Consider the following 23,164-nt stretch of genomic DNA (forward strand, 5'->3'; position numbering starts at 1 on the left):
CTTTTCCAACCTAACTGTTACTATAATTCTATAAGGAATTAGATTCTGACAGAGACCCAGGCCAAGAGCCCAGATTAAAGTTTAAGATTGTTCCAGTTGGACACTCCTACATTTTAGAAAAAAAGTGGTGCAGGACAAGATCACAGGTCTGATTCTGAACTGGAGCACTCCAGTGTAAAATTTCCACAACAAAGGGCATATTTTATTTCTAACTTGAAAATATACTGAGAATGAAATCTTATCTGAAAAAGAGATTTCCTAAAGCAAAAGGATCACCTTTGGAGAAGGAGCAAAGAAGATGAATTATTTGAAATACATCATAACTTAATGGTTTGAGTAAAAATTCTTGCAAAAAAAAGAAAAATTCCTATAATACATTTTGAGAATTTATAAAAATGTTAGTAGTTAAGTATTTATATACAATAAAAATATAAACATTAAAGAGTTACGAAAAGTACACAGCTTTAAAGAGAGCATTAATGATCTCTTGGTGGCATAATAAATTTTGAAATACTTAAAAAAATATTCTCTGAGATGTTTTCTAAAATATTTTTAAAATATTTCTATTTTTCCATTCTCACAAGGTTTTTATCTTATTTTAAAAAACACCATATCTCTGATCGCTGAAATGATGGTCATGCAACAGTATCAGATTTTTCCCAAATATTAATATCTTTATTTCTCATCCTATGTCATTCCCCTTTTTTGATATAATCAAATCAATCAATAAAATAATAATCAAGCTAGTAACACCACATTTTTTGTTTTGAATTTGAAACCGTAAATGCCTAATGAGAGACTTCAAAATTGCAGATATGGGAGTGCACAGTCAAAAGCTTTGTATATAAAGTTTAAAAATAAACCCCAAAAGCATAAAAACTGTTAAGTGGTTAGGGGGAAAAAAAAAAGAAAAAGATAAAAACAATAAGGTATTTTGAAATCAGACAAATGGGGGAATATGGAAAAAAACCCAAAACCCAAGCCATCAAAACCAAAAACAAATGGAAATACATTTCATGATTTTTAAATGAAAAAAAAAAAAAAATTTAACTTGGAAGCTTGACACATTCCCACTTAATAAATTAATATTTAATAAAATACAATATTGAGTTAAAAGGCACATAATGAAGCACTTTGCCAGAAAAAGCCAGAATGGCTGCTCATGTAACAAATACTTGCATGGATTTTAAGAATATTTAAAAATTATGACACACAATGATTTTGTGGGAAATTTTGCATTTCAGAACTTAGACTCATCCCCATAAGCAGAGGAAGATGAAAATCTGCAGACAGACAGGCTCCTCTGCTACTAAACTTACACCTCCCTCCTGAAGCCTCTGCTACTGGCCACACTCAGTGACAGTGGAGCAGATGGAAGCAGGATCCAATTCCTCTCAGAAATATCTACATCCCCTATACTGAAACACTCTTCATTTATTTTCTGATACTGCTAAACCTGTGGTTTAATTGTGCAACAGTTTCCCCACAGAAGCCCCCAGAGTCCAGTGGACAGAATGCCTCTTGTCATGTAAGTAAGGAACAAGATTGTCAGCATATTGTAATATTTTGTAGAATTTTTCCTTTTTAATTTTTTTTTTTTTTTTTGAAACTGCACCTACACGGATTCCTAATGTTGTAATATAAAAGTTATAGTTCAGGATACGTCATGCCTGAATAGATGTTGTTTGCATTAACTTTAAGCTATGTCTTTCAGTGTTTTCATGATAAAGACCAAAATATTTTAACATTTTCACCATAAAAATCCAGCTAGCCTGTGAAATGGGTTTTCTCAGCAGCTAAATCATGAAGAGTGGCGAACTGAACAGATGGCTAATTAAAGATAATAGAATTTTTGCATGTCTCCAAAATGTTTGAAAACATACCAATCTAAAAGGTGACCCACAAAAGGGTTTTATAAATGAAATATATTTATTTGTGTTGAATGTCTCACATAAAGCAATAGTGAAAAACCTGCTACATCATGAGTGTCCTTTTTGGCTGTGATATTTCAGCACATTAAATATACTTGGCTCTTTCCATAAAGAATAAATTACTCTGACTTGCTCTGGCTCACTGAGCATGAAGTGTTCAGGTTAACAGCTCACCAGCTTGTGGATACATGCAAAATACTGTTTTGGTTGCTTGAGGAAAGTGATGATTTTTATAAGTTACAGCTTGCATAGAATTCAATGTTATTTGGCTGCTTTGGGAGGCAAAGAGCTCCATATTGGACAACGGCTATGGAGAGTGCAATATGACCTTGGAAGATTCCATCCACTACAGAAACAAAAGCATTTGTCCATGAAACAATAATCTTACTCTCCCTCTCAAGCAGAATCCAAAACTTGTCTTTTCCTTTTGGTTCAGTTTCTCTAGTATTAGGCTAAAGATAAAAATTAACCATCTTCCTAGATTTAATATATTAAGGAAGTTTGGGCATATACTGAGTGGGAATTGTAGGCAGAATACCAGAGCAAAAAGCATTTATTTGAAGATCCTGGTTAACTGCTAGAGAAGAAACATGAATAAAAACAGGTCTTTAACTACTGAAGAAAGAGATAAAAGGACATAAGATTAATGCCCAGAATTAAAGAAGATCAACACAAATAGCAGCACTAAGAATTTTACTTAATGTATTTGTTTGAAACTATGATGTAAAAAAGAAGTTGGGTTTATTAATATGCCCTCTGAGAGATTATAAGCAGTTTTTAAAGTAATAATTATATATTACTATATAAATAATTATATAGTAATATATAAATATATACTATATTTATACAGTATATAATTATATATAATTATATAATAAATATCCCTACACACCTTATAAAAATGCCTCTAGATTCTTGTGTTGTACCATAACTGCAGCCACTTTCAAGAAAGGAATCATTTGTGATTTATCACATGACTTGTATCTGAAAAAATCCAGGTCACATAAAACAATACTTGTTGCTGGGACAATAAGAGCTGTTCCTAACTAATTTAGCTATTTGTAGAAGTGAGTTGCATTTACAGCTCACTGGCACAGAAAATCATTAGGTTGATTAAAGTTCCTTGAGGAAGACATACAAAACTTCAACATCCACTATTATTGAAAAGCAGCTGGGACCAACCAAGAAAATAACCTTTTGCTTTTATTTGCTGGTGGTTTCTCCTTTTCAGGTTACTCATTTATATTTGGCCTGTGGTAGAACCTGTCTCTTTAACCAGGCTCCAGACGTGCTGAGAAGTAAAGCTGTGTGTGTGGCACAGGTCCTGTGCTGAAGGAACAATAATTTTGTGCAAAAGCAGAATTGGTGGATTCACACCAAATTACTCAATAGTTCTGTAGACCTGTTAAAATTCATATGCATGTTGTTGAGATACTGAGACGTCCATGTAATACCAGGCAGACTCTGGGTAACATCAGTGCTCCTTCAGCTTTCAAAATGATAACATGTACAAGCAATGCTATAGGCAGCAATTCTTCCACAATTTGCCAGCATCCTTCTTGCTCACCAAGTTTCCATGTGACTGCCACTGCAGTGATGTTTTAAACACTGAAAAGGACTACAACTGTCCATCTGAGTTCACCGAGTTCACCTTTGCACTCTCACCATTTCCATAAATCTTTCTTTCAGCTGCTACTGTATGCCTTGATCTCATTTCAGAAGTTTCTCTGCTATCATCTGCCTGCAGGAAACATCGTATGGAGATTCTGTGGATTGCATCAGACAGGTAAAAGCTGGCACTTCAATAATTTATGCTAGCAGCACATTTTCAGTGAGCAGCTTGGCCAGCAGCAGCAGAACAACACCTTAAGAAAGATTTAGGTAATACGGGAGAAGTCTGAAAAATTTTGATTACTTGTCAGCGCCACACAAAATGCAGAGATATTAACACTGATGCCTGTAGTCAACCCATACTAATATTAGATCTGTATCATATATATTAAATTTAATACTACTTTTCCTGATTTCCATAAAATTGCTTCCAAGTAACTGATTGACTTGTAATTGGCAACTGCATAAGCTGCTAGGCTGGGGTTTGAGTTAAAAGATAAAGGAACATAAAGAGAAAAATGAGATTACTAGTTGACAGAATCAATCAGTCACAGTGCAATATACTGTTTAATCAAGAACGCCTCTCTGATGAAGCATCATGAAAATGTAACTTGATCACCTCTCCTGACTTCCAAATACATTATCATATATGCAAACAATAACTGAAAATCTCCTGACTGCTAGTCACATAGAAATGAAGCTCCACAGTATTGGGTCAGAGCTTGCTCGCTGCTGAACAACCTCCAGCACAGGAACAATGAATGTAGTGTTGTGAGTGAACACTACAAAAATACCTGCAAACTAACACTAAAAACTGTGAGACCTTATTTAGAATTATTTTTTCATTTTTTTCTAAGGTAAGGAAGACAAAATGTTGAACATCAGCCAAAACCTAGCTACGCTTAATAGGATACTGTCTCCCAGTGTAAATGTTCATAATCACTTCCAAAGTATGTAAAAATTATATTTCTCTTTGATAAGCTGTTCAAAGTGAAAACCCTGTTTCCAAAATCAGAAATTCTATCAGGGAAATAAAGATACTTACATGGGGATGAAGATAGAAGAAAAGATAGTAGTGTGCTATCTTTGGAATGAATATGATCTGATGGAGTGATAGTAGGAGATTGATTATATTTCTCATTTTGGAAGAGCTACTGAACATTCCCACTGTTACAATAGCACCAATTATGTCCACGCTTCCTTTCAACAATATTTTTCAAATGGCTTTATAAAGGATGTTAAGATCATTATCCTGACCTGACTGATAAGAAAATCAAGAAAAATACCACTGAAAAAATAAGTAACTGAATGTCACCCAGTGGACAAGCAGAAACACAATATTTCAAGTTTCAGTCCCATATTCTTTTGGCAAGATCCTTCTGACATTTTCAAATGCCACTGTCCAAGCAGGGAAGTGTTCACAGAATTTACAAAGGCATTGATTGTGCTTTTCTGACAAGCCTGGCCTGTAAGTACCTACTAAATATTACAGCAAGGAGCCATTATTGACTACAAAAACACTCTCCTCTGGCAAAGCCATCCAGTTGTTAATGGCTGGCAGAAGTTCAAACCCCCTGTTTAAAACAGGCTATCCTTTTTAAATGCCCTTGCAGTGTTGGTCTTTCCCAGCTGTGGATTTATGATAGGACCAAGCAGGATAGGCAGTGATATTTTTCTGTTACGTGGTGTAGCTATTCCCCTATGCTTTCACAGCACCAGGAATTTCAACATATACAGCTTCAATACTTCCCCAAGTCTGTTACCTCCTTAGCCATTTGGTGACATTACTTCTTTAAAAGAAATAGTTTTGAGAAAAAAAAACCCAAGTAAAATTTTCTGTTGAGAGAAAAAAACATTCACAAGCTTAATCAGACATGACATTAGTAGCAAAAAACTTTCGCTTTCTCAAAATTACAACCAACAGCCAACTGCTGAACCTAAAGATCTGTGTGCCAGGCAGGAACTACAGAATGTAGTATGTTCTTTGCCCTCACACCACCTCCACTTGCCTCCCCCACTGAAGGCTGTTGGCTGCTCCTCTATCACTCATCTAACTCAGTTATGCCTGCTACTGCTGCAGAAATTTTCATCCATGCCTCAGATGACAGATTCTGGGCTCTTTGTTCAACTCAGGTAGCAAAATTAATTAGAATCCGTGCAGACAATCTGCCTGAGAGTGTACAATGTAATATGTGATAGTGCATCATCCAGCATTTAATACATAAATGTATCACTGTCTGAGTTCAGGCAGGACCTCCACCAAAGAACAACTTCTCTTTTCAGATTTGTACTAGCGGGCCACTAACTCTTTTTTTTTTTTTTTTTTTTTTTTTTTAATAGTTCAATGGTATTTTGCTTAAAAACTTGCAAGACCATTTAAGAGTCACTCAGAAATTATTTTTAGCATAGGAATGAGTCCAACTACTTTGAATTCAACAAGTTGAACTTTTATTTGGAATTAGAAATTGTATTTTCAAACATTGATCAAATAAAACAACACTGCTGTCTGCTGTGTGTAAACTATACACACACTAACACACTCAAATTACTTACAGGGTTAGGTAATGCCCATAATTGCCAAGTATATTCAGAAGGACAAACTCTATTTCTTTGTACTGAGCTAAACACGCACAGAAGTCCTCAATGCATGATTGCTCCAACTAAGTTGTTATCATCCTTTCTAGACGACAACAGAAACATTGATGTTCTGCACTACTTGCATTACTCTGCTTTTGTCTGAACTTCCACTGCACCCATTCATGTTCTACTGGATTGCTTGCTACAAAATCTTTGCATTACCAAAAATGAGAAACCAGTTATTTGGGGGTTTTTTTACATGTTTGACTTCAAAGTCTCTTTCTAGTGCAGCAAATAATGCTCACTGGATGTCTGGACCAACTTCTCCACAGGAAATGTAGACTTCATTATTTCTGCTATTGGTATAAAACTCTTTGAGGACATTCTGTGATCTCCCACCCAACTTTAAGCAGTCACAACAGAAGAGAATCATGAAGACCAAGTTTTTCTTTAAAAAAAAGCCAACTATATAAGAATAAAAAAATGTTCATTTATTTTCCTTGAGCGCTGGTTTCCTGATTCCTGTTTTTTTTCCCAGCCCATTGAATGTTCGATTCCCACTGTACAACACACTCAAATACAGGAAGGATATGATCAGTGGGCTTGATTTCAAAGGTACAGAACTACCACTGAATTAGATCTGACCGAGTTTATATGACCCTGGGGCACTTCAATGCCTTGGGGTGCATTTACAGATCCAATCATTTAAGCACAAAGATATAACTTTAAATGTATGATACCATTCTGCATGTCCTTGCTTGTGAAAAGATTCAGAGGTACGCATGGTAGTTCTAGAGCTGCTTAAAACACCAGAAACACATTAATTTCTACTAATTTTGTTTTAAAACCAAACAGTTTTGCAGTCATTCATTACTAACCTGGCTGTTAAAGTTGGAGAAATTACAACAGAGGAAAAAATCTTCACCATAGCCATTTTGCAAAGATCAGCTGCAGAGCCTATGAAAGAAAGTGATCTGTTTTTAATTTAAAGCATGCAAAATGAAAATGTTCTTCTTGGAATATGGCATAGGAACAAAAAACACCAGAAGATTCTGAATTAAAAGAATTTTCAAAACTAGCAGACTCAATTAATGTATTTTCTGAAACAGATTATAAGATTAATAAATAACAGAGGAAGTAATCACATGTTAATTAAAACTAGAAAATAACAATATGAAATTATGTGTTAATTAAAGGTGAATTTGTCATTGATGACTATACATTGAAAAATTGCTTTCTATAAAAAAGTATGAAATTATGTATCTCTAAGCCTTAATTAAAATGTAGCTATTAATCCATTAAAATTTAATGTCACAAAAGGTCAGAACATTGTTTCAGTGCTGCATTTCAATTTGGAGCCTTAATTTTGCACTTTTTCATATTTCCATGTGTATGCAATGTATATTCATTACATTACAGTGTTAAAAGCAGCAGTGCATAAAACACTGTAATGGCACAGAGTAGATGACACATTTCTGGTCATCGAGGCAGAATAATCCTCCAGGCTGCAGTTTGGTGAAGGGCTTTGTTCTGATCCAAACATTTTACACAAAAGATTTATCTGATAATATATAGAAACAATCCTTTGAGTAAAGAGCGGAAGCCACAATCCTCCTTGTCCCATTAACCATCCTAAATGTCCTAGATCCTGGTCCTTTTTACAACCCTGTAACTCAATGAATTCTGAATTTTTTGTTCCAAATGATTCAATTTTCAGACTAGAGGCTGAGAACAGCCAGGTATGACAAGGGTACTCTGCTGAGGGGTAATCAGAGAATCGCAGAGCATCTCCAATCGTAAGGGACCCATAGAGATCATCAAGTCCAACTCCCAACTCCCTGCTCCTTGGGGCTCTAAAACTCAGCCATATGACTGAGAGCATTGTCCAAACAGTCCTTGAGCTCTCTCAGACTTGGGACTGTGACCACTACCCTGGGGAGCCTGTTCCAGTGCCCAGCCACCCTCTGGGTGAACAGCCTTTTCTTAATATCCAACCAGAACCTGCCTGACACAGCTTCATGCCATTCCCTCAGGTCCTACAGCTGTCACCAAAGAAAGGAGCTCAGCACCTCCCTCTCCACTGCCCCCCTTGAGGAACCTCTAGAATGTGATGAGGTCACCCCACAGCCTTCTCTTCTCCAGGCTGAAAAACACAATGGAACTCAGCTGCTCCTTGAAAGTCTTTTCCTCAAGACCTTTCACTATCTTGGTGACTCTCCTCTGGACACAGTCTGACAGTTTGATGTCCTTCTTATATTGAGGCACCCAAAACTGCACACAGGATGTGAGGTGGGGCCACACCATGCAGAGCGGACTGGGACAATGACTGGCCAGTGAGGCTGTGCCTGATGTCCCCCAGGATACACTGGGTCCTTTTGGCTAGGAAAGAGTATCTGAGAGAACGAGGACAAAAGCTTAACATCTCTTCTTCTCCACAGACATCTATGACAAAGTGCCTCCTCTGAATCCCATGCTGAGGCTCTGTTTTGCTCATTAACTGTACCAAGGGCAGACCCTCAGCTGATGATCGAGATGGCGATGTGTGACTGCGCGCTTAGCCTCAAATTCCTGTCTTGTTTTCCTTTTTTGTTCAAATGATGTGTCAAATTATTGAACACAACACAAAAAGGGACAACTGATTTAAAAAGTAAGAAAGGATGTTTCTCAGGTAAATACCTTCTTAGTGACTGTGAGAATAAAACAATACTGAGCATTTAGTCCATCACAAAAGATATGTTCTAGATATATTCATTATGAAACATTGTATAATAATAAAATTTGAAAGACTTCTCAAAATAATTTTTTACTGAAATATGATTTTTAGAGGTATCCTATTTTCAACTTTTAAAAAAGAAAATAATTATAAATAAATAATTAAAGATAAAATTTACTGTTTGCTCTGTGGGGATAGGTACAACTGAATAATAACTGAAGAATAATGTACATTGTAACAGTACGGTACTACGCTGTACATTGGTGAAAACTATTTAATTGGAAAATATTCAAAAAGAGAAAAAACACTATGAAAGAAGTGTGAGAAACCCAGTTGTAATAATTCAAAGCCGGAATTCTCCATTCTTTTCAATATTGTCATGCATCCAAAGTGTTCTGCTATCCGTCGCTGCTACCATAATCAAAATGTAAATCACTTAAATTAATTAGACTAGTAGGTATAACTATAAAACACATATTAAATGCAGTTTAGTACACTACATGAAATAGAAGTTTTATCATAATTTGTAAAGTTTTTATGGTCTTCAAATATTATCTTATAGCTGAAATCTTAAAACATCATGGGAGTCTAGAATGAGCTTTTTTATAAAATTTGGGAATATTGAATATTTTAGAGTTTTAATCTTTGCTTCACCACGCCTTCTAATATTACATTCTCATTGACAATTCCATTATTTTTCATCAGATTTGTCCTCCAGTATCACTTGAACTGACGGTAAAATCTGACAGTCTTTGTATTGTAGGTAGATAGAAGTGAGTGTTCCACACACAGTCCTGTGACAGCCTTGCTCCAGCTCTTGGCACAGATGGACGCAGCAAATGCTGCTCAGGGGGCTGTGTCTCTTTATCAATGCCACACTGTGTGCTCTGCAGGACTCACAGAATGAGAAGGAGACTTAGAATTCTAGATGTGTAGGTATCTTTGCAGAGACGGTCCTTAAAGACTGTCAAACACGACATAAATACTTAAGTAATTTTAAAAATGAAACATTAAAATGAATAATATTTAGAAAGGGAAGTGATACTTTCAAAAGGAAAATTCAAATAAATTTAAAGGAGCATGGCATCATCATGTCTAGAAAGCACATTTCCCTTGCCTGCAAAGTGTACACTTCCAGGATAACATAAGGAAAACCCTGTCAGCATCATCCATTTAAAAAAATAATTCTTCTAAGGGACAGCTTGGTAGGAGGGATCTCAGTCTTGGGCTGACAGCTCAGGGGTTTTTTTCCTTTGGATGGCTAAATTCTGTACTCAAATGAGCCCCAAGTGACTTAAAGAGAGTATGTTATTGCATCAGATTAACTAACATGTGAGCACAGGATGCTGACTTTTACATTTCCAGTCTGTATGTTAAATGCTTTTCTGTGGGGAAAAAAACAAAACACCTTTTTCCTTGCCTTCCACAGAATTAAGTTTGAAAGTTTCTGCAAAGAATGAGCTGGTTTTCAAAACAAATAATAACAATGCACAATTATTGCAACATTCTATATTTCTGAAACTGAAGCTGCCTGGCAAAATAAAAGCTGGAATTTGTAAGAAACGTAATCACAGAAATCCTTCTGGAGTAACAGACTACGAAAACCACAAAGGAACAATAACGTTTAAATAAACAATGCATCTGAAGAACAGAATTCTAGATATTCTCTCTATACATAGCTTGTATCAATACCTACATTTAACTATTACAGAGCACTCTAGTGTACTAGAACACTTATACTGTTGCTAATATTAATATTATCATTATTATTATATTATTCTGTTTACTGGCAATTTTCAAGGTAGATGGAATATATAATTTTAACTTCTTTTTCACAGTAAAACTCACGCCTACTCTAGTAGTCTACTGGAATATTCATTCTTCTGCGATTATCAGAGTTGTTGCCCACTCTGTAAAGGCAAGCAGGGCTAGAGACAGCTGGGTAGCCAGGAAGGTATGGGGGCAGATCTTTACCTTGAACAACAAAATTGACAGCCTGCCTCTCTGCTTGAGTGCGTAGCTTGTAATCCTGGGCATTGATATTGGCCAGTGGCCTTTTGCGCCCCATTATTGAAACCACGTAACCTTGCGGGATTTAAAGAAAAAATATTATTATGTGATACAGAGTGATTAAAATTCAGTTTCAAAAATTCATTTTGAAGATAATACAGATATTTGTTATTATGTCTTGCCTGAGTCAATTTAATATTTTTGTCCTCTGAAAATAGTCAGAGCTTATTTAAACCTTCAACACTTATGGTATTTTTGATTTAAGAATTACTTCACTCAGAGAATTGGCACATGTTATACAAGAAAAACTTTTGGTCCTTAAGGCTGTTAATTTTTTATTAGGAATGTCTACTGATAAATCAGCAAACTCTCTCTGTGGGAGATGAAACTATAAATACCTAGCAGAATTAGCTATCTATTAGCAGCCATAATTAGAGCTTTGCACACAATGAATAGTTTACTTGGGAATAGTAAAGAAAAATCAATTTGTAGGGTAATTAAATCAGTAATGAATATTTCCCAAAAATATAAAATAAGGATTTTGGGGGGTAATTTTTTTTTTTCTCATTTATCTTTATGTAGTATTTCTGTGTTCCTTTCACAGCCAAACTTCCTTACCTTTAGTGTGGTGGGATTTTCTAGCTTAAAAGAAACGTAAAAACACAGTTAAAACTTTATGTTGGGCCTAATGATGTATTTTGCTAAAAAAAACCCCCCTATTTGGAGGGCAAGTGAGAGGAGTTGAGAGAGGAAAAGACATGTGAGGATCCTCTTGCCAAAATAACACACACAAAACTTAGCTTGTCTTCAAAAATAAACTTCTATTCTTACTTTAAGAAAAATGAAAAATTATCCATGTTAAAAATACATCTTAAAAAAAAATTTCTTTATATTTCTAATCCCCTTGACTACCCATGAATTAGCTAGCATGGTTAGCTACCATGGAAATTCAGCTCGACGCATTTCATCTCCTCTGCTGTGCAAGCACAAGTGGTGAGGAGACCTCTTCAAACAAAAAGTTATCAGCTTATTATGGACAGCACATTCCCATGTTTGTGTGCAGAGGATGAATTAATCCAGCTTTCTGTGAATTAGTGCATTTCCAGGAGTGCTGATACCAAAAGTACCAGTTTTGAAATAAGGAACAGAACTATCTGGAAGTTAGGGTATTCTTTGGCAAATCAGTCTTCCCGATTTAACTAACATTTTCCATGAAGAACAGTATTTAATGATGGAATTAATGAAATATTGTATCCTTAGGTAAAATTAGACTTGCTGTAATATCCTTATTCCTGTGACTCCTCATAACTGAGCAGCATCCCCCAAACAAACACCATAATTCCTATAACAGTGGCACAGAAGGTGTCAATGATTAATCTGCAAATGCATGCCTGAATGAGGTCTTAGTCTTTCCAGCATGTCAATAATTTCATAAAAACCAGCAGCACTACAGTAAGATATACACTAACAAATATCTTCCTAATAAAAGAATTATTGATAAGCTTATAATGTCTACATGGAGTATCAGACACAACACTTCAGTAATATTAGTCAGGGGGGTGCTGCTCACCTTTGAACTGCAGATAAATTAAGAAAAATTACTTTCTAATGAGCTCAGTAGGTTGGAATGTTTTTGTTGGAAAGTTAGAATCCAAGGTGGATTAACAATAAAAATATTATATAATATTGATCTGGTGCAGATTTCTAAAGCTTGTTCAACTGAAACAGGTTGCTCTTCAACCATTAATGGTTAAAAATGGTTGATAGGCAGGAGTGTAAGAAGGAATAAGAAGTAATTAGACAAGTGTGCTTTGATGACTTTAGAACATCAGTCATGACATTCCTGTCTACTGAACTCATAAACCAGATTCTCTTGCACAGAAATCTGTTTATTGAAATTCCTTCACTTTTAAGAAAATAATGCTATTTTAAATATGTAATAAATATATAATAAATATGTAATTTTTACTAGGTATGTTATGTTGGGCTTAATTACAGCTAAAAATGGATGTTTGGTAACTTCACTTTTTTTAGAGCAATATTAATAAACAAAGGAATGCAAATGTGACACAATGACAGTTCATACTTCCAGTAGATTTTGAGGCCCTACAAAGCACAAAAAATGAATGCTACCCGTTTTCATAACCAGAAGTGAATTATATGTTTCTGCCATGATGCTCACCCATAGAGTGATGGGTAATATTATATTGCAAATTTACTATTTATTTCTAAAAAAGTCTTACTACTGCATGCCCTATTAAGAAACAAAAGAAGTCAATTTTGACAGTTCTGCTAATTAGCTTTTAAAAGACAATATTTCAAGCAGCTATGTTTTCTCTTCTCAAATTACGGCACTCCTAGGATTCACTAAATATAAATGAATATGTAGACTAAAAACAAATTTGATGCAAGAAGGGTTTGCAGCTGCTGGCTCCAGAAGCACTCTGCACACATCTGTCACTACAGCTACCACCTGAAATTCAAGAACATAAATTCTGATTGATGCAAAGAAAAAATAAGTTTAAAAAAATTGGCCGTGTAAATTGACTGAACTTCCACGGTCCAGCAGCCATATAACCAATTTATTAGGTAGAAGATTCCTTGGGCTTTTTTCCTGTTGGAGTATATTATATGTCAAAATGATGCAATGTAACTTGACATTAAGTGGGGTTCATTCTGAGAACAGATGTCTTATTCTGTTAGTATCTTTCTGAGAAAAGGCAGACTTAACCAGCTCCTTTTAGGGCTTAAAAAAACAAAACAAAACAAAACCAACCCAAACCTGATTCACCAAGAAAGGATATTCCATTTTGTTGTTGTTGTTGTCCTGTAACTATCTGAATTTGGGTCAAGTTGACCACTGTCACACAGTGCAGATCAGTAAACAAAATACAGTCACAGACTTTGGATTACCTTTATTTCGGCACTGCTCAATGGTTTTCTTTGTAAATTCATGTACTTTCTTGTATTTTTGCATAAAACTCTCTATAAATTGACCGGCTTGAACAGGAGTAATTCCCAAGCAGTCAGCAAGACGTTCTTTACCTAGTGGTACAGAAATTATCTCTATTATAAAACAAAGCAGAATATAAAACCACTACATACAACAGCACTGGTTCATGCACAATTACTGGAATTAGTTAATTTTATTTACCTCTGTAAAAGAGGAAGGATCTGATACACTAAAATCATATAGCAACAAAATAAATGTTTAACCCTGAGTCTAAATGTTTTACTGAAGTTACTAGATTAAGCTTATAATTAATAAGAAGTATATAAGAAGTATGCAATTAAGAAATTCCTAGTTATAATTTATACCTATAACGTGGTTGAAATCTCTTTTGTTTACAGAGCAATGCTGTTGCTTTAAGTATTATTTTACTAGTTCAGTCTTGCAATCTTCAAAGTTTGAACAGCAGATAAAGATTTGAAATTAACTTTAAACAAACACAAATATAATGAAGATCTAAAGAAGGATCTTTGAGACTGAGTTTAACTAGAAGCTTTAGAGTTTAGCTTGAGTTTAGAAAGGTTGTTTGGAATCTAAGTCCTACAGATTTCAAACAGTCTTAGATGCCTCAATGTCAGTAGAAATTGGGGTCCAAGTTTTGAGATAAAAGTGTTGGAAAAGGAAAAATAAAAATGGAAAAAGAAAAAAAACAGAAAAAGTATTTCAACAGAGAGAGAAAGAAATAGTAGCTTTTGGACAGGATATAGGTGCACAATATCTGTTATGCTGGATCTAAGAGCATTTATAAGAAAAGGTGGAAAAAACCTGAAGATATTCCAGAGTGTGAAAATATAAACTAAGAGCTACAGTTCAAACCCACCTAAAAATCAAACAGTTCCAGTAAAAATAAAACATACATCAACATTAGTCATATGAGGTTTGAAAGACAGATATATTTCTGTCTACACAGCAACACAGAACCAGCCAGCACTGTGTCTGCAAAGAACATAAGCTGAGGGGAGACATCTCAAAGCACCAAAGGCACGGAATAGTCATTGTCATGGTAAGACTGTCAAGAGAAATTGTCTAGCACTTTTAAAAGAGAAAGGGTTTCAGCCATCTAAATGCCATCACTGTCAGGCTGATGTGCATTTCAGAACAATCCTTGTAGCATTTTGTTCTCAGTCACGCCACGATCTGCACTGAGCTGCAAGAACACCAGTCTGGACAAGGTGCTAGAGGAAAAAAATTCACACAGACATCCAGGATATGACATTTGCTGAGCTATTATAGATCTGTACTCCTTTTTTTTGACATCTAATTAATTTGGATTTTCTTCCTGGGTCAGCAAATGACAAGTCTATCTGATAAAGCACACGTTGCTAACAGCTAGGAGATTACTGTAGCTTCCTTAGAGAACTGTAACAATCTAAGTTTGTCCATGTTATCCATTTAAAGAATTATTAATACACAGAACAATTGCATAAAACACTAGGAGAATTAAAGCACAATATTAGCCAGGACATCTGAAAGGTCCCAGGGAAATGCAGTTCCCAGGAAGCAAAAAGGGGAATGAAGAGCCAGGTAATTGTGTCAGGAGCAGGAGCACAGGCCATGCAAGGCAAAGCCCAGGAGTGGACTGAACCTTCTCTGAGCACTCTTCTTGAGTTATCAGTGCCAGGGGGATTATTAGCAGCAGTGTGAGTTTCAGCGTTCTCCATTCTGCAATATCATCTTTCAAAAATGAAAATAGCATTAGTTTTCATTTAAACACTGTGATAGCCCTCTGCGTCAGTTCAGGGCTTGAACATACTGCCATTGAATATAAGGAATTCTTTATTTTACAGATGTCTAAGTTGCTTGTGTTTTAGTTCTACAAGATGACTAAGGCAGAAACAGGTAAATTTAACTGCTCCAAACCAACCAAAAATACTTATAGAATGTCCTGAGCTGGAAGGGACCCACAAGGATCATCTCCTGGCCTGCAGAGGACACCCCGAGTCACACCATGTGTTGCCCAAATGCTTCTAGAACTCTTGTCAGGCCAGGGGCTTTGACCACTGTCCTGGGGAGCCTGTTCCAGTACTCAACCACTCCCCTGGGTGAAAACATTTTCCTAATAACCAATCTTCTTCTTCTTCTTCCTTTATTATCCTTCAGAATTAAAGAAAATACCTTGAAAACACAAAGCAAGTGTAACCTAAGGCTAAGAAAACAAACAAACAAAAAAAGGTTACTATTTACTACATGAAAGGTTTTTGTTAACTTCTGTAAGCATAATACAGGCAAGATCATCAGGGAGTATTTTTGTAGCTTTCAATCCTAAAAGAAGTATTATTCACACTCTTCAGTTGTATCAAAATGTCTCTTTAATGAACAGTGAGCCGTCTTTTGAAGGGAGACAAACTGTGGGTGGAATTCAGTCCATCCATTTCAGGTATCTAACAATTACTTTTTGTCAGCCCAGTTTCCATCTAAGTGGTTTAATGATATCATTTCATGTCTTAATTAGGATCTGATCACACCTCTAATGAACTGGAAACATGTTATTATCTTTGAGGTGCTTCAACTGCCCTTGTTAGAGAGAGAGGGACACAAAGGAAACAAGTAAATGGAGACACTTCTATCAAGCACTGGTGCACTGATATCTTTAGTGCTTGGTTCAGAGCAAGCGAGGGAGGGGCAATACTGTGCTTAAATGTAAACATGAAAGTTCTCTATAGATGAGCAGACAGACTGCTCAGGAACTGAGGCATTTCTGACTATATACAGAGCTACAGGGCATTCAACTGGTGGTGATTCATCTGATTACACCTGGTATCTGCCTGTTCCACTCACAGTGAAGGGAAGAGATAGGAAATGTGTAGCATTTGCATGGACCACAGGGTAGGGGAGATAAGGCTGGCATTTTGCAAAATAACCCAGTGATGAAACCATTCAGGTGGGAAATGGAAAATTTGTTCCAGTCTCGGCACAGGCAGGTCTAAATTTACAGTGTAGGGTACTAGTGCCGGGCTTTTTAAATACAGACTTCAAAGCCAGAGGTTTCAACTGCAATATAGCTTAATGTAAAAACGCAGGTGTGTATGCATATATACACACACACACACACACACACACACACACACACTCTTCTAGGTATGTATATAACCTACACACATCCCTAAACATAAAATAGATATTCTGGAGAGCCAAATTTGATGCATTTCTTCCCAACTGAATGCCATAAATGATAAATGGAATACCCTGGCTGATTCTGCCTTTGGTCCAAGAACTCAGTGCAAAAGATGGCTCAGAAAGCATTCACAACCAGGAGCCCAGGATATAGCATTAAATGTTTCCAAGTTACATAAAGCCTGCAGCCCAGGGCTCTCATTTCCTAAATGATTTTTTCAAGAACTCATCCTCTGTAGAGAAAGTTAGTCAGCTGCACACTGAAACCAATTCACAAGAGCTTCTAGGCTGATGACATACATGAATCTATCTCCCCAGAAAAGGTAACTTCAAGAATGCATAAGGGGAAAGAAATAGAAGGCATTTAAGAAATAGTAGGCAATTTTGGAAAGTATGAAGAACATCTTGACTTATCTAGGACCTGGTCAGGACTTAGGCAGGAAGGGTAACAGTGGATTTTTGCAAGTTTTCTGCAGCAGTGAAGAAATGGCAGCAAACATTAAGATTCAAAGTAAAGGAACATTTTTGCACTGTGAGGGTGAGTGAGCACTGGCACAGGTTGTCCAGGGAGGCTGTGGATTCTTGAAGAGCCCTTTCTCCAGCCTGGAGGACATTGAAAATCTGGACATAGTCCTGGGCAAACAGCTCAAGGTGTCCCTGCTTGAATAAGGGGCTGGATCTGATGACCTCCAGAGGTCCCTTCCAATCTCTGCCATTCTCTGATTCTCTAAATGTGTTTTAAAACAGTATTGGAGCTTTTAAAATTTCATTGCAGTTATTCTCATCTCTGTCTATATACTGAGAATACAAAGTCCACTTAAAATTAGATAAATGCTTCAGTTATATCAGCAGAAAATAAATACAAAATCAGATAATCTTTGTATATGGCAATATAACTACATTAATTTCATAATTTTTATACTTACTGAGTATATAATTTAATAATCCTGAATAAAAATATAAATGCAATACACTGACAAACTTTTACTCACTTTTAGAAATTCAGTCTACTTATATAAATTATGAATAAAGTATAAATTTACACTAGCTGGGTTTTTTTCTAAAATTGCCCACCTGCTCCATAAACCACTGAGTAAACTATACGCTTTGCTTGCTCTCTATCAGCATGTTTCACTTGTTCACTTGGAATCCCTTTCCTAAAGAAACAAACAAAAATCACACATTTTCAATTAAAACAAAGTTGTTATCCCCACAGAAAACTTATTTAAAGTCAATAGTCATTTAACAACTACAAAATTGAAAGATATGAATAGACCTATGTAAGGGCTTTTGTTGTCAGCCAGGAATGCACAGCTTCTTTACAAGTTTTCATAGTGATAGTCCATAGTAAATGAAATTCTTTATTTTCATTTTAATCTTCTCCTTTCCTTTTCAATTAAATTATTGGTTAGGAAAAATCCTACTACTATATTACTAGTTTTTCTGATTAAGGAGGATTTAATAGTGGCTTATTAGAAAAATTGATTATTTCCAGCAATAGCATTTCTTCAAGATGTGAGGGTCTAGAGATTCAAAGCATAAATCTGACCTAAAGCGTGTTTAAGTAAGATTATCAGGGCTTCACTAATAAAACAGCAGCAGTGGCTGATTCTGAACTCAAGAGTGCATCCAGATTACTCCCAGCCAAGTGTCCTCCTTCCCAGTTCTCATTCTCTCACCAACTGACATAAAACAGTCCGACAAAAATGCTAATGGATTTAGCAATGTGAAAAATGAAAAGCTATGACTCTGCAACCATCAAATACGCCCCACCTATACTTTTCCTTATCAAAATGCAGCTTCAGAAAGAATACTGACATTATTAACAACTGAAAACACTGAAGAATATTGATCATTTTGTTTAAATGGAAGAGTGTGGAGGGAAAAAATATACTCACTCTCTGAAAACAAATACCTACAAAAATTGCATTTGAAACATGAAGATTTATTGCTATCAGATACTTGATGATATCTGCACCATTTGGGAAGAAGTCTCCCCATGAGACTGTCAATTTTTTCCATGAGTCTGGTTGCATTTTTAAAAGAAAAGTTATCTATGGTTTGTTTTTTTCATGAAAGATGCTTTGCTGTGAAGGTTTTAGCTTTGAGAAAACTAGAGGAGGAGGAGCTTTGAGAAAATGATGTATTCCTATGTATCTTCTTCAAGAAAAGTCTTTCACCACTATTAAGATATTTAAACTCCTAAAAAATCAGCAGAGCCACCAATTTTTGCTTGCTTACCTTATACACTGATTTTAGCCAAGCCTAGTACTGCTCAGTACTGGTATAAATAGGCATTCTGAATAATAAACAGGCAGACCCTGAATGAAATCAGATTTAAGTAAGTCTTTACAGCAGCACAGATTTTTTGAAGAGGAAAAAAAAAAAACAATATAGTCTCCAGTCTTCATTGGACAAAAAGTCTTTGGTTTTGCAGAAGCTCACATTGTTTCTTTGAGTACTAGTTGCTCAAAAATGAAACAAAATTTTCACTGCTCAGTTTAGTTGAGAAACAAAAATAATTTAATAGCATTTCCACCTGTAATGAAGACTGTACCCACTTAATCATTCTGCTAGTCTGAGTCTCTTAAAATTTACTTTCTTAGCTATGGAAGGTCAAAAGTTCATGGATCTTTTGAATACAGTAGGTTGAGATTCCCAGTTGTACTTGAATACAAGGACAAAGTGGAAATAGGAGCTAATAAGTGCAGAATTAGGAAACTAGACATCATTAAGGATTTCCTGAAACAATCTCCAGCAGAAAGACTTCAGGAATTTCCTGAAGAACCTGGCAGAGAACAGACACTTGAGAAAGCATTGAATGCAGGGGAAAATAGAACTTGGTAAGAGAGCAAATATCACCGGAGGACCTTTCTGACATGCAAAACTAAGACTGGTGAATGCTGAAACTGGAGAAAAGCTAGAAAATGTAATACTGCTTTCCTAATCCTGCATAATTCAAACTAGAGGATTGGACAAGGCAAGAAATGGGAGAACTGCAGCAGAGTTTACTTGCAGATTTACTGAAGTCAGAGGCTAGAGACAACTGAGACGCAGTGGGTAAATCAGCTGCTCACTACTCAGGAAAAGAAAGGCTACAACAGAAGGGACACAGTGAGTAACAATCATGGAGACCTGTAGAGGAACATACAGATTTATCAGACCATGGTACAGAGGGAGACACAAGGTGAGACTTGCTGGGAGGGACAGCAAGTGGTGGGTGGTTCTAGAGAAGTTTTAACAGTGAAAGAAGACACTAGAACTGGATTGTGTGCACACTTTGAACTGCTGCTAGAAGTTTGATTATGATTTTGATTATGATTTTGCATTTGCATTTTGCATTGCAAGCTTCAGCTTGGAGAGCTGACTGGAAAAAACAGAAATAGTCCTACTGCTCTAATCATGACTGGCAGTGTCAGCAATCACAATAAAACCTTGCCTAACACAGTTATTTGTGCAGATGCACATGCAAGATACTCATGGCAATCTTTCGGGTTTTTTCTCCGAGATTCAGGTGGTTTTTGAGTCTTTTCGCCCTCTGCAAAGCTCTGAGCCAAACACAAGAAACAGACGGAGTCTTCAGGTTCTGATTTTTCAAGGTTGTGTGCTTCGTTTACTGTTTCTTATCTTACAAATTTCTCAGTGCCCAACAAAGGTCTGTGCAGCTGCTCGGGCATCTGGTGACTCCTCGACTCCTCCCGGACTGGGCTGTCATTATCTTTTATACTAATTGCTACGTATTCTTTATTTATCATTATTTGCCAATACCTATCACTTAAACTAAACTAAATCTCTACTTTGACCCAATCTCTTTAAACTACTTTGTGCCACCGTCACTGCAGAAAATGGAGTGAGGGAAGAAGAAAGAAGAAGCAGGAGACAATGCCCCAAATCCTCCATCTTGCTCCCATTCACTTCAATACTAAAACCCCAAACCTACTGTTTTTTCACCCTGTGATAAGCTAAACTGCTCTTTCACACTCTTGTGGCTTGCAATCCATTCTGCAGTGCAGGAAGCCTTTCCCATGGACTGGGATCAAAGCCAATGTCCCTCTGGGCTCTGGGCCAGGGTCCCAGACCCCCCTGCCCAGGTCTCTGACCCTCCAGGGCAGCCAAAGGAATGCCCTGGACTCCAACAGCAATCCAACAGTCACTTAGCATTTCCTGGTCTGTGGTTAGTCATGAAACACACAGAAAAAATTAAAATTTCAGAGCTTTATCTCAAATATCTCCTTTAATATAATGTTACAACCAAAATGGTAAGTCAACACCTCTGAGTGTGTCAGTAGGAAATGTGAGCACTAGATAGAGAAGCATTACATCTACCACTCTGAGTAGTGCAAATTTATGTACCACACAAAAGAATACATAATTATAAGGTATGAATTTGCCATATAAATCAAAACTGCTTGAGCAAATAGAAGTCATTAATCGTAACTATTCCTTTTTTCTAATAAACGTTTTTTCTGTTTGTATTGACAATCATTGGCTTCTACTAGAGTGTTTGATTCCTTCTGTAATACAGAGAGGCATTCCTGCAGCTTGAGGCAAAGTCTGTTTATTCCTTTGAATAATAAAATTAAAGGGGAGGTGTGCAGTTTCTCAGAACTGCAGTAGCCATATAAGAAATCCCCAGTGGGCTTTCTGCTTTATCCAATTTCCCTTACAAAATAATTCATGTTTGTGATAATTGATTTGTTTTAATGGGTACTGTGAGAATGTATTTCAAGATAAACCTTAATTTTGCCTTTGAACTCATCATGGAACACCATGATATTGATAAAAAGACATTGTTATCTGCATACTTGGATAAGAAATTTTTAGCAAGCCATCCAGCACGTGAAAATATTCAGTCCTGAAGTGTGGTAGGATGTAACATAGATCTTTAGTAGAAATGTACTTTTTTAATTAAATTTGAATCTGAAAAAGGAAGGTGAATGGGCATAAAGTAGTCTTAGCTGCTGGGCAGTGACACTGAGGCTGTGACTCCAGCTCACTCTCTGTACAGCTGGAGTAAGAAGACTTAATGCAGTGTTATAGAAATGGATGCACGGCAAAAACCTCAGGAGGAAAATTAATTTGCTGCAGATTTTGTTGAGGAGACAGAAAAATTCCTGAAGTCCTGCAGGAAATAAATATACAGTTACAAGTTCTAGCATGAAACGTATTTTTCCATTTTCTTACGTCCTTCTCATTACTCTCTCTGATGTATGCTGGGAAAAGTTCAAGTTCATAATCAGTATTTTCACCATCTTCAAATCTCCAAATGTGAAGTATTTCACCTCCTACATTCCTGTCCTAGACTGCATACTTGTCTCAGGCTATTTCCACATCTCTGATTTGTTTGTCCTTTACTTTGTTTAGCACTGATTTGCAAGTACTTTGCCTTATAGTACTTTATTTGATAGACCTTTGTCAGGAAGAATAAAGAAGAGCGCTCAGTGCTGGAAGACATGTTCAGGTTGGTAAATCCCAGTATCCTAGGAAGGAGTTAGCTGAGCTAAACAATCTGGAAAGGTCTGTGAGGGCAGCAAACAACTTGCAGCCAAAAATGATAGAATATCTAACAAACACAGTGAGAGTAGATATACATGAAATTTTGAAAAGGTGGCTCAACTAAGAACTGGGCTGTGTGTCTAAAAGGGAATAACTGCCTAATTCTGAGAGCAAAAAAAACATGGAGAAAAACTTTTCTAGCAAACAGTGGAGAAGGATAATATGAAATTATGATTATTAAAAAAAGGGCAGATATGAAAGATTAATATATGATCTATTACTTTTTCAGAGAAAATATTTTGAGTATTACTATAATTTCTCCAAAATTCACTATACCTTTTCATTTATTAATGGGGTTTAATGGACATCTCAAAGAATTTTTACTGAATTAAGTCTTAGGTCTTTAATACATATGAACACCAAGTTTCTTTACACCCAAGAAAAATACAGCAATCATATCTGTAATTTCAACAAAATTTAACTATAAACTGGAATAACACATTTAATACGGAGTAGACATCTCAATGGATGAAATTTTACCTGTACAGAATACAAAAAAAAACACCTAACATGAAAATTAGTATAGAGAAATGAGCTCACATAACATTAAAAATGAGATTTAAAAAAATGAGATTAAGGAGGCCACAGGGCATAACGTATGAGCAACGGCAAAATAAAACCTTGAGAACAGGTAGAAATGGG

General features: G+C 36.1%; 1 protein-coding gene across 1 annotated transcript in view; it reads right to left on the minus strand.

Annotated features, from left to right (window-relative positions):
• The window catches only part of POLN (DNA polymerase nu), an 89,867-nt gene that overhangs the window by 16,495 nt on the left and 50,208 nt on the right, over window positions 1-23,164 (minus strand). Inside the window, exons 18-21 of the mRNA XM_040065108.1 lie at window positions 18,041-18,123; window positions 13,756-13,887; window positions 10,807-10,917; window positions 6,998-7,076 (exon numbers count right to left, since the gene is read on the minus strand). Coding sequence (XP_039921042.1) covers window positions 6,998-7,076; window positions 10,807-10,917; window positions 13,756-13,887; window positions 18,041-18,123 — 405 coding nt within the window. The remainder of the gene's footprint in view (window positions 1-6,997; window positions 7,077-10,806; window positions 10,918-13,755; window positions 13,888-18,040; window positions 18,124-23,164) is intronic.

Source organism: Hirundo rustica, chromosome 5 (genome assembly GCF_015227805.2).
Source record: "Hirundo rustica isolate bHirRus1 chromosome 5, bHirRus1.pri.v3, whole genome shotgun sequence".
NCBI lineage: Eukaryota > Metazoa > Chordata > Aves > Passeriformes > Hirundinidae > Hirundo > Hirundo rustica.